This window comes from Sabethes cyaneus, chromosome 2 (genome assembly GCF_943734655.1).
Source record: "Sabethes cyaneus chromosome 2, idSabCyanKW18_F2, whole genome shotgun sequence".
Taxonomy (NCBI): Eukaryota; Metazoa; Arthropoda; class Insecta; order Diptera; family Culicidae; genus Sabethes; species Sabethes cyaneus.
Window position 1 is genome coordinate 28,486,406 of NC_071354.1, and position 12,296 is coordinate 28,498,701.

General features: G+C 43.2%; 1 protein-coding gene across 1 annotated transcript; it reads right to left on the reverse strand.

Moving 5' to 3' along the window:
- Positions 1-9,150: 9,150 nt before the first annotated feature.
- On the reverse strand, positions 9,151-11,582 carry LOC128735093 (mitochondrial uncoupling protein Bmcp). Its single transcript, XM_053829577.1, has 6 exons — positions 11,355-11,582; positions 11,028-11,175; positions 10,670-10,967; positions 10,484-10,602; positions 10,368-10,428; positions 9,151-10,311 (listed from the first exon to the last, which is right to left on the reverse strand). Exons 1-6 carry the CDS (start codon positions 11,422-11,424, stop codon positions 10,024-10,026), a joined length of 984 nt encoding a protein of 327 aa, XP_053685552.1. The 5' UTR covers positions 11,425-11,582; the 3' UTR covers positions 9,151-10,023.
- Positions 11,583-12,296: the final 714 nt, after the last annotated feature.

Here is a 12,296-nt window from a genome sequence, read left to right on the forward strand (position 1 = left end):
TGCAGCTATTAATAATTTGGATATGTACTTTTCTTACGATTGTGCTTCTTCCATGTTTTCTCAGTAAAACTGACTCACGAATAGCGTCCCGCAAGGGTCAACTAAGGGTCCGTTCCTCTTTCACGTAGCATACTTACTTATCCTGGCGCGATGTCCTTTAGGACTTTCACCTGCATAAAATATTCCATAAACAAACTCGGTCCATGGCTGTCCGCCTCCAATTTAACGACGCTTTCCAGGGTCTTGCTCCATTTGGTCTAACTATCGAGCACGCTGCGTAACACTGTGTCTGGTACCAACCGCGACTCTACGTTTGGTACCAAGAAGCGAACACTATTTCTGCGGCGTTGTTGCTCGGCATTCTTACAACAAATGCCGGTCATGGTAGCTTTCCAGCTTTAACAACTTTCTGGATACTGGCCCATACTTATTATTGTACATGATACATTCGATACGGCGGTGAAGCTTGTCAGATCTTAGAGTCTTGTGGAGTCCGTAGTAAGCAAGATTTCCGGCAAAAATACGTTTCCGTATTTCTATGTTGCAATTGTTATCCGGCGTCATCAACAACCCGAGGCAGGGTTTATTTCTAATTCCCGTCGCAGTAAGGAAAGCCACTCTAATTTTCATCATTTCTTAGGTGGATGTAATGAATATTCCAAAGGTTCTGCTGCTGATTTGACTCAAACACACATACCTTCCGATGCGTGCCCTTTGAATTCACTAAAAGCGATTAGTAAAGCATTTTATTCAAATTACACAACTGACTTTATATCTTAAATTCGTCGTACCGTTTTAAAATCCGTCCATCAAAATTTTTCATCGTCCGAACTACAAATCACAATAATGTTTACGAAGCTAGCGTGCGTGTATTTGTGTAGGACGGCATGACAAATGTTATTCTGCAAAAATTCTGCAGGTCGTGCAAGTTTTCCCGGCTGCAGAATAACGTCCACTGCGTTGCGTGAGTTATTTTCATTTTATGAATGACGGAAATTGAAACGATTAGTCGACATTTTTTTCTTCGTCGCACGTAAAAACGTAAGAAATTTGGCTGCTAGGAACTCTTTAATGAAAAATGGGATTTAAATAGATCTCAGCTCACTTTGATTGATAGCGTATGATAGTCAACAAACTAAAATATTAGGGAATAACTAATTTTGCATTGTGTGTCATAAAAATCGCTGATATTTTTAATAATTTGTGTTGGATAGGACGGGAATAGGCAATTACGACGAAGCAGCAACATACCCTATACAAACTCATCTACGACCTTAAACTTGTCCCCGCCGACTACCACACTGTTGCCTATGTTAGCTCAGCACTGCTCAGTAACCACCTGGAATCCTGGAACGCCCTTCCGATATTTTCCACGTCGTCAGCACCACAGAGAAATTGGTTGGGCTTATTGAAGATCGTGCCCCGGTTGTTACAACCCGCACGTTTCATAACACCTTCTAGTGCGATGTTGAACAGGAGCCAGGAAATAGCATCGGCTTGTCGAAGTCTCCCGCGTGTTTCAAACGGACTTGATGACGCACCCGATATCCTTACACAGCACTGTACACCGCCCATAGTGACCTTAATCAGTATTGTATTGTCAGCTTCTCGTAAAAGCCTTTTTTGTCCGTCATTTTCCATGACTCTTTACGGTCGATAGTATCATAGGCGGTCTTGAAATCTATGAATAGGTGGTGTGTAAAAACTTGATATTCAGGACGCTTTTGGAGCATCTGCTGCAACACAAAGTTTTAGTCCGTTGTCGATCACCCGTCCCCAAAACCAGCTTGATAACTTCCTACGAATCTACTTGTTAACGGCGATAGACGACAAAACATGATCTGAAAAAGCACTTTATTGGCGGCGTTGAGAATGGTGAGCACTCGATAGTTCTCTCATTCCATCTTGTCGTTCTTCTTGTAAATCGGGCATATTATTCCTTCCTTCCACTCCTCCGGCAGCGTTCTGTTTCCCACATCCTAACTATCAGCCGGTGCAGACAGGTAGCCAAACTATCCGCGCCCTTCTTGATAAGCTCCGCTGCGACTCCATCTTTGCCAGCTACCTTGATGTTCTTGAGCTGCTTGGTGGCTTCGACCACTTCACCTATTGTGGTGCTTGGCACATCGCCACCATACGTCGTACGTAGTCATTCCGTCTACGCGCCATCTAGGTGCACATTGTAGTGATGATTTGACCTTTCGATCACCTCACGTTCATCCGACGAAACCCCTCCGACTTTATGTCGACATCTTTCGACATCACGACGAAACCCCTCCGACTTTATGTCGACATCTTTCGGCTCACGGCACAAAGCCTTTGCGGGATACGTTCAGTTTCTTATAGAACTTACGCCTTTCCTGAGAACGAGACAGTTGTTCCATATGTCCTCGCACTCCATTTCTTCCAGGTGGTGCTTTTCATCCCGAAAAAAGTGGGCTTGCTGTCTTCATTTCTGTTCAAATCGTTCCACGTTTGGGTGGGTCCCCTGCTGCAGCACCAACGCCCACGCTGCATTTTCCTCATCGAACCTGACGTTACGACGACTCCTCTCAGCGAACCCTATAGTGTCTTCCGGTGCACTGTTGACGATTACTTTAACACTATTCCAGCAGTCCTCGAGAGGGGCTTCGTTTAACATTTCCTCATCCGGCAGTGCTGCCTCAAGGCTTTGCGCGTACTCAGTAGCAACTTCAGAAAGCTTGACTCATTCCAGGTTGTACCGAATGTTGGTAACAACGGAAAGTCTTTGGTGGCACTTTCACCCTCCAAAGGTAGTGGTCAGAACCGATGTATGCGCCACGTTAGGTTCTAACGTCAATGATATCCGAGAGGTGCCTTTCATCAATTAAAACGTGGTCGATTTGCGAGTCGGTCTGTTGTGGCGATCTTCAGATGTACCGATATGAGAGGCTATGCCGAAAGTAGTTTCTTCGTATGGCCATATTTCTCGAGGCGGCGAAATCAATGAAACGATGGCGATTTTCATTCAAAAGTGGGTGCGCGCTTAACATTATTGCACTATCCGGTCTAAGTTGCTCCTCCTGGCCAACCTGAGCGAGCGTTGAGGTCTCCGATGACGATCTTGTCGTCATGTCTTGGACGGTTGTCATATTCTCGTATTCACGTTAAAAGCTGTTCGTTACGTTCAGTTTTTAATCAGTCATTCGAGCAAGACATATTTTCTGATACTTTGTGGGTAGTGTTATACTGTCCCGCAGTAAAAACTACATTTCAACGGCTCAGCACAGTTTCGTGCCTGGCCACTAATCTGTTAAAACTTGCATCAATATGTATTTCGCAAATGGAAGACAAGAAACAACCCAGCTAGCATTTTTATATGTATAAAAAAGTTTAAAAACTACGTAAATATATAAATGCTATTAAATCGTATTTGATGCGACAAAACTGGCATATTCGTACTATTTTGGAGGCGATATACGTGATGAGGAATAAATATACGCGTTTCAGCTATATAAGCAATTATATACGATAATATCCTATTAAGCCCGGTGCGCTCTGTTCTTCTTCTTCAGCAGCATAGAGCCGGGGTGGCTCGTGCTGTTTCAAGCACTCGTCTCCATTTAACTCGGTCTTGGGCCACTCGTCGCCAATTTTCTAGTCGTCTCAGAAGTCGCAAATCGCTTTCGACCTGGTCGAGCCATCGTGCACGTTGGGCCCCCCTGTTCCTGGTGCCGGTGGGGTTGTTGAAGAGGACTATTTTCGTCGCACAGTCGTCCGGCATCCTTAAGACGTGTCCGGCCCACCGTAGCCTGCTAACTTTCGCTAGATGTACGATGGGAATCTCCCCAAGCAGTGCCTGTACCTTGTGATTCATACGCCTCCGCCACTCTCCGCTTTCAGTTTGTACTCCGCCAAATATCGTCCGCAGCACTTTCCGCTCAATCACGGCAAGGGCGCATATGTCCTCCGTAAGCAGCGTCACGGCTTCAAGTCCATAAAGAACTACCGGTTTGATAATGGTTTTGTACATTTTTGCAAGATCTGTCGGATAGTAAAAATTTGGTCCGTAGTTGCGCGAGCCCCCATGAAACCCGCCTGATAATTCCCTACGAAACCTTGTGCTATCGGTGACAGCCGGCGTAACAGGGTCTGGGAGAGTACCTTGTAGGCGGCGTTTACCAGCGTAATACCACGATAGTTGCAGCAGTCTAGCCGATCACCGTTTTTGTAGATGGGACAAACCACTCCTTCCATCCATTCCTCCGGTAGCTTTTCCTCCTCCCAAATCCTCGAAATATCCCAGTGTAGAGCCTTTGCTAGCGTTTCTCCGCCATGGTTATGCTTTATTGGTCTTTAGCAGCCTGATTTCTCGTTTGACTTCTTGGAAATCAAGTGCTAGGACATTACTATCTTCCATGGGCGCTCCAAGGTTAATTTCCGTTCCGCCTCCTTCTGCGACTTCGCCATTGAGGTGTTCATCGAAGAACTGCTTCCACCTGTCGACCACCTCGCGCTCGTTTGTAATTAGATTCCCTCCCTCGTCCCTACACATGTCAGGTTTCGGTGTGTAGCCCTTCCGAGTTTGGTTCACCTTCTCATAAAACTTGCGCGTGTCATTAGCTAGGAATAGTTGCTCTAATTCTTCACGATCTCTGTCCTCCTTTTGGCGCTTTTTTCTCCTCAGGATCGCGGTCAACTGGTTCCTAGCTCGTCGGTACTTGGCCAGGTTCTCTCTAGTGGCAATACTTAGATAATTTCTCCAAGCATTTTTTTTCTCTTCCACCGCTTGTTGGCATTCCCCATCAAACCAATCATTTTGTGTACTCCGAGGCTCAAAGCCTAGTGCCGCGGTAGCGGCCTCTCCGATGGCCGAGCGTATTCTGCCCCAACCGTCTTCGAGGTTTGAAGCACCTAACTCCTCGGAAGAAGGCAGTGCCTCATTCGGTACTCGCGCGTAGTTCTCGGCAGCTTGTGGGTTGTCTAGCTGCCTGATGTTCAGCCGAGGAGGGCGGCTTTGACGTGTCCGGTATACGGTGGACAGTTTTGAGCGCACATGTACTGCTACTAGGTAATGGTCAGAATCAATATCCGCACGCCGACGGGAGCGTTCGTTCGTGATGTTAGAGAAAAACCGGCCCTCTATGAGAACGCGGTCATTTTGGTTCATTGTACGTTGGTCAGGTGATCTCCAGGTGGCTTTGTGGATATCCTTGCGCGGGAAAAAGGTGTTTCGGATCACCAGGCCTCGGGAAGCTGCGAAGTTTATACATCGTTGGCCGTTATCGTTTGTGTTGGTGTGCAGGCTATGGGGTCCTACCACCGGTCTATACATTTCTTCCCTACCGACCCCCGATGACGATCTTGATGTCCCGTGACGAGCAGCTGTCGTACGTTGCCTCCAGCCTCGCGTAGAACGCTTTTTTCTCATCGTCAGGTCTACCTTCGTTCGGGCAGTGCACGTTAATGATGCTATAATTGATGAAACAACCCTTTATCCTGAATACACACATTCTCTCGTTGATCGCCTTCCAATCTATCACGCGATCCTGCATTTCGCCCAGCAATGCAAAGCCCGTTCCCAGTTCGTTGGTAGCGCCACCGCTCTGGTAAAACTGGGCCTTTCCGCCACGGATCTTCCATACCTTCTCTCCTTTGCGACAGATTTCCTGCAGAGCTGCGATGCCGAGTTTGCGGGGTTCCAGCTGTTCAATCAGCACCCGCTCGCAACCTGCGAAATTTAACGATCTCCAGTTCCAAGTACCCAGTCTCCATCCGTCGTCCTTGTTCCGTCGCCTAGGTCGATGCCGAATATTCCGCTCCGAATATGCTTGAATTTTGTAAGTTATTTAATTTAGGTGTGTAGCCATACAGGAGCAGCACTACCGAGTCTCGCAACGGGGCTGCCATCTTATAGTGCCGAGACTCACTTTACCTCCTTTCCGGTTAGTATACGACCTTAGTTTCCACCGGGGTTGGTTACCCGATCTCCGCTAAGGTTGCTCGTATTCCGGCTGGTACTACGAGGAGGTCGGGATCGGAGTTGCTGGATAAGAGGCTAACGACCACTATGGGGTCTAGGGGAGTGTCGTCGTGGTTGGGCCACGTTTTGGAACTCGCCCATAATTTTCCTTTCAAAAGGAAATTTGGCAATCTAAATACATAGTTGCGAAGGTCTAAGAATAAGGTATGTTTCCGGAAAGTTTTGAACTGATTGCTTGAAAAATAAAAAAGTTATAGGCATTTACGTGAAGACAAAAATTGTTGTCATAGTCGGGCCATGTTGTACAGGTTAGGCCATCGCAGAAAATCTAAGACATACGTATTGAAATTCTATATAGAGACATGAAAAGAATGAATTCCGTGAACCACGGCTCATATAGGTACAAATACCTTATTTTTAATTGCATTTTTGCGAAATTTTGTCGATCTTGTAAAATCAATATTGCTACAATCGCCTTTTCCGAAGTGTACAACTACAATGAAAAAAACAACAAAAATCTAGGTTTTTATCGTATTAATTTTGCTTTATTTCATCACATTTTACGTGAGTGACATTCTCTAGCGATTATTGCGCTTCTGCGCTTAAAATTATGGTGGCCCAACCATGACTACTCAAGTGGCCCGACCTTTACAAATAGCGCTTTTCTAGTATTTCACTTTGGCCTTCCCAAACACCTTACTGGAGGGATTTTTTCTATAGTCTTCGTGTGCAGCACAACACACTTCATACATTTTCAAAATTTATCTCGATAATTGCATTTCATGAATCATTTCTTGAAGAAATTGCGCCTGGAAAACTTTTTTTTGTAAGATTTAGTAACTGAATTCAGTACGGGTGTTTTGAATACACGATCGAAACTCACAATATTGTGAAAAGTTAGCTATCACAGTAAGAAGTTTTACAATGGTTGTATCATTGATATCAAGAGTTACTAAAACTGTAAAATCGCGATGGCCCGACCATAACAGTGGCCGGACGATAACGACAATACCCTATATTCCGTATTATCCAGCCGTTTACCAACCAACGGTGCGCTCTGTGCTGCTATACGATTCTGTGCTGAATATAGCATGTGTGTCAGTTACTGTCATTATATACAACACGAAATCAACTTAGGCCGACTTTAATAAGCATTAGTTACGATTCCGAGTTTATTAAGAGATATCTACGATAATTTTTGTACTTCGATATACGAGTTGGTGTTGGCTGAGAAGTCGATGTTACATAAACAGATTTAAAAGCAGTATTTGATCGAATTGACCATACATTACTCTTACGAAAGCTATCTCTGCTTGGTGCTTCTCAACAAGTGGTCGAATGGCTGAACTCATACCTCAGTGGTGGAGTATTACATATAAATCTTTGATCCAGTGTTTCATCGGTGTTCACTAACAAGTTTGGAGTTCGAGGTAGCAACGTGAGACCTTTGCTTTTCTTGTTGCTCGTCAAAGATGTCACTTTACCGCTTGGTATTGGCTACAAATGATTGTGGGCTGACGAATTGTCCAAGTTGAAATTCTAATTCAAATTCAAATCCATTATCTAAACTAATGTGAAATCCAATTTTAAGTTTAGTTTCTAATCCAATTTCAAGCCCACTTGTGGGCCCAGGCTGACGTTATCCGTCTTCTCCATAAAATTCAATAAAAAAAATTCGTAACCGGACTCGCCAGTTCAGAGCTTTTAAGCTATTTGGTAAATATTTTTACTATTCCTCGCTGTAGAAATGATGGTTTTAAACTAGGCAGTTTTACATTCTGCCATAGACGATTAGAAACGAAATTTCAGTTTTGATAAAATTCTCTTACCAAATCGAAGAAAACGCAAACTTAAAAAACAAATAGTGACGTACTTTTACAACACTGTTTACTTTCCGGACATACGGTTCGTTTAGGTTCAATGTTCAAATGATAAAATCGATCGAAGGGAAGGGATTGTTTCACACTTTTCTTTCTCCACTCCATTGTATGAATAATTAGTATTAGCAGCAGTAGTTTGTGATGTCCGTGCTAGAACAACATTACAACGAAGTTTCCTAAAAGTTCAAGTAAATATTTTTTTCGGGAAGACCACTGCAATGACTGAAGACCATTCCGGTATTCAACTTTCATTGTAAATATGGCACCTTTTTCCGTATTCAGTTACAATCACAGACATTATCCAGTCAGTTCAGTATTTTATTTTTGCTGTCGCAAAAATTGATTTGCGCCCGAAAGTATGTTCCTACAGTTTTAAGTAGCAACAGAAGTCAACAAACAATCGCTAATATAGTTATAATGAATGAACAAAACAAAGTTATGCCAGCACCGTAATACATTGATTCGAAACTTTCCTTTTTATTCCGTGTGTTCGACGAAGGCTTTCAGATGATGGCCAACCAACAGAGATCGATTTAAAAGCTACCACAGCAGCGATAAGAAGCGACATTGTAAATAATAAGTACGAAAGAAGAAAAAAACACACATACACAGCAAATAAACTGGTAAACACATTTACACGGGTTTCTATACTACAGTATATATATTGACTTATATAAAAAAGGCGAAGAGTGTTCGACGACCGAAGGAAAAACAGTTTTCAGATCTGCTAAACACTATGTAAATCTGCAAATAGGAAAAGAGAGCAAAACCGACACACAAGCAGGAAGAATTAAATCGCTTTAACAAGCAGTAAAACAAAAGAAGCAAATAATAAATATCTGGCGTTACGTTTGACTATTTTATCAAATAAACTTCTGATCGGAATTGACCGCATAGGCTTTAAACGTACCGAACAAACAGATGAAATTTGACACAGAAAAAATCACCGGAGAAACTGATCTAATCCATAGACATTTTTATAGCCCTTGGTGACAGCGGAAAAAAACAGAAAAAAAGCGGAAGGAAAACCCACTGAATTGGGGAAGACAAACAGCGCATATTATTATCTAGTTAAAGTTAATTAATTAATAACCCAATCACACAGGCGGGCGAAAAGAATTATCAGTACATAATTATCGTAAGTCTCTAATCGTACATTTATATTCAGATCTACCTAATTTCACTTTTCAATTTTAAAAACCAAATCCAAAGATGAGAATACCAAAACATTAAAGCTGAAAGCAAACACAAAGAAACAGAAGAAAGAAAAAAAAGAACTTAAAATGGTTAAGAAAATAAACTAATTCTTTTCTGAGCTGTGGATGTTTTCTTTATTTGCTGCCTAATTTGGTGTCTGTTTTTGTCACATTCGATTCATATTTCCTAATTAAAAATAAATTTTAAATAGCATCTTATTGCATTGAATGTTCAGACTTCAGACGACAATACACGATTTCCTCTAGGTTCCTCTTTTACTGGGCAATTTTTCTACACTTCATTGCACTTAGCTAAAGAAATCGTGCCCTTAAAATCACGTAGTATTTAGAGACGAAGTATGTCCTTTGTCTTAGCGTCATTGTGGGAGGAATTCGATTATCTTTAATAAAGAACTTACTCTTTACGGTTTAAAGTTTGAATCGCTATCTTTTATTCACAGTTAACATTTAAGTGACGATTTGCGACTAAATCCACTTTTCTTATGGCAACTTTTTCCGTCTCCACTAAGGCAAACAATTTTGGATCTCTTCCAAAGACCGAGTCTGGTTTTAAAATTTGGCGTTGCTTTGCTTGACAAGTTTTTACACTTGTTTTACCACTAAAAATTACGCGAATTGTAAGCTGTGAGTAAACACAAACGAACCGATAGTAAATTTAAATACAGTTTTCTTGTACTGTCAGACCAATAAGGCGAACTAAACGTAACTTAACGATGCCACGGGAATCAAACGCATTAAAAAAATCCAGAAATGCATCGAGTAAAAATAACTTTGGTACAGAATGAAGGCGAACGGCGCAAATGCATTTAAATAATGATAATGCTGATGGATGACAAACTTGTCCCTTGTCCCTAGTAGTTGTTTTTGCCCCCTAGTAATGGGATGTCGACCCCAAATGCTCCACTTTTCATGGAGATTCAATTTTCCTACTTAACAATAATCCCGGTTCCGGTTTCGTGTTTCACGTTCCACGTTCCACGTTCTAGTAGAGCTGCTTCAGCTGCTCGTAGGTGATAAAGAAGATTATGTTCCACGGTCCCATGCGCACCCAGGTTGGAACAAAACCCTTGTACAGTGCCCGGAAACCTTCGTTCCGCACCGTTTGTATAGCACAGTCTACACTGCCGGTATAAATCCTACGGCTGGGGGACGCAATTGCCGTGGCAGTTCCGGCAACATTTGTACCTCCACCGCCGGCAACGCCACCGCCACCTCCAGGCCCGAGGTTATGCACCTGCAGCTGAACGCGCCTCTGATTCATGAGGCGAGTCTAAAAATTATAAAAACACTCAGTAAAAATTACGATTGAATCAAAAATCGCCCTACCCTAATCACATCAATCGGTGTAGAAGCAACAGCACTTCCTAAGCTCGCCACAAAACTAGATCTGAAACATTCCTAAATCAGTTCACTGTGAAATACAGAAAAAACAGCGGACTTACATAAAATGATTAGACACCTGATCGCCGAAGGTCTCCATCAAGTGTAGTTTACAAAAATCGTAAACTGGCAGTTCCACTGCCGCTATCACAGCTGCTCGTTGTGCCGTAGGGCCAACCCCCTAAAATAAACAGTATTCTCTACACTCCAAACTCGCCTCAACGCACCCAGAAAAACTGCCAACTTACCCGCCACAACCCTCGCACGCCTTCGTGCGTGTAAATCTCCTTGAAGCACCGTGCCAGCCCGACGTTGTTCGTGCCCTTCCCGTGCACCTGCATGCGCACCTTCAGCACATCCGTCGGGTTGGCGATGGCACTGGAAACGGCACCGGCCGTCGTCGCGCAAGCCGCATTGCACCAGACATTTTCGTTGCCGGCCTTGTCCACCAGCCAGCCCCGTTCGGTGGCTACCTTCTTCAGTGTGTAGTACGTTCCGAACTTGATCGTGCCGTACGTCGACTGCCGCAGCACGGCAGGCCAAATCCTACCAATAATTACAATGTCATTGATCAAACAAAATCCAGAGCTGTAAAACCAAACCTACCCCGAGTACAGTGCCTTTATGCCTTCCTGCTTGGAAATCTTAACAAAAGCATCCGTCATACCGCGATATTTGACCTCCGCAAACGATTGGTCAATTTTCTGTCCTTGAACTTGTAGCCGTGTCTTGGTGGTATCAATGGGAAAAGTTCCTGTTGACGTAACAAAGCAAGGACAAACATTAAATTAAACAAAATTACTCCCTGGGTATTTTTGGTTCCGATTGCATAAGACTTGTGATTGACTTTAAGGACATTATAACAAAACACAAACCAACAACACACAGGCACAGTGACAATCACTGGCCGATTAGAATATACGAGATTCTTACCAAACTCCGCGGTTATCGAGGCAACACCACCGTAAACGAAAGGACGCCAATCACCGATTTCACCACCCATTTTGTGTTTAGTTAGAATTCAAGAATTAATTAGGATTCGAGAATGCACAAACAATGCGGTAGGAAGGAAAAACTGACACGGCACGGCACGGCGAATGTAAACAGCAAAACTCTTCTGCGATTTCCTATGGAACCACTTTCCTATTGGAATTTACGCTGTTTGTCAATCTTTCGCTCCGGTGCAAATCACGAAAGGACGACGACGACGTTCGACGACGCTGCCGGACGCTTGCTCGCCTCGCCTGTGCTGCTGACAGTGACAGCTGCAGAGCATGCTGCTTGAAGTTCGACTACTCGTTGACAGAGGTTGCAGATGCCAGATTTACTCAAAAGTTTGGATTGAATATTTTCTCAACCTTTACCCAACACCGGTTACCATTGTTAATCGATCCACCAGCCGCAGCCAGCAAAAACTGAATTAAAAATATGCACAGAAAAAAGCAATTTAATAATTGCAATATTACATCACCTGAAAAGTTGTCTACAGCTGAGCGCAAAGGTCAATCATGTCTCATTGACGTTTGATGTTCAGACAACATTTATTTTGCTCTATTATAAAAAGATTTACCTAAAAACAATAGTTAAACGGCCCTATGCTAATACATAATCGCCACATTTCGCAAAATCTGAATAAACTCAAAAAGTCCCCACAAAAGGAAAGCAAATAATCTGCTAGTCTGGGTATCCCTGCTCTTGGCTAAGGAAAACAGCTCGGGGCTGCCAGATGTACAGATTATATAGGCGTTTTTGACAAGCTATCGCCCGCTTAGAGGCGCTGCATAAAAAAAGTGATGAAAAGTAAAATCGCTGTCAAACTCCATACATTTTTGAAAAAAGCTGAAATAAAATGCAGTTTTTGATTAACCCTTTCAA

Coding starts and splice junctions, on each gene's coding strand:
- LOC128735093 (XM_053829577.1), bottom strand. CDS start 11,424: ATGGGTGGTGAAATCGGTGATTGGCGTCCTTTCGTTTACGGTGGTGTT. Junction 11,176..11,354: donor CTCGATAACCGCGGAGTTTG/GTAAGAATCTCG, acceptor TTACGTCAACAG/GAACTTTTCCCATTGATACC. Junction 10,429..10,483: donor CAGGTGTCTAATCATTTTAT/GTAAGTCCGCTG, acceptor GGAATGTTTCAG/ATCTAGTTTTGTGGCGAGCT.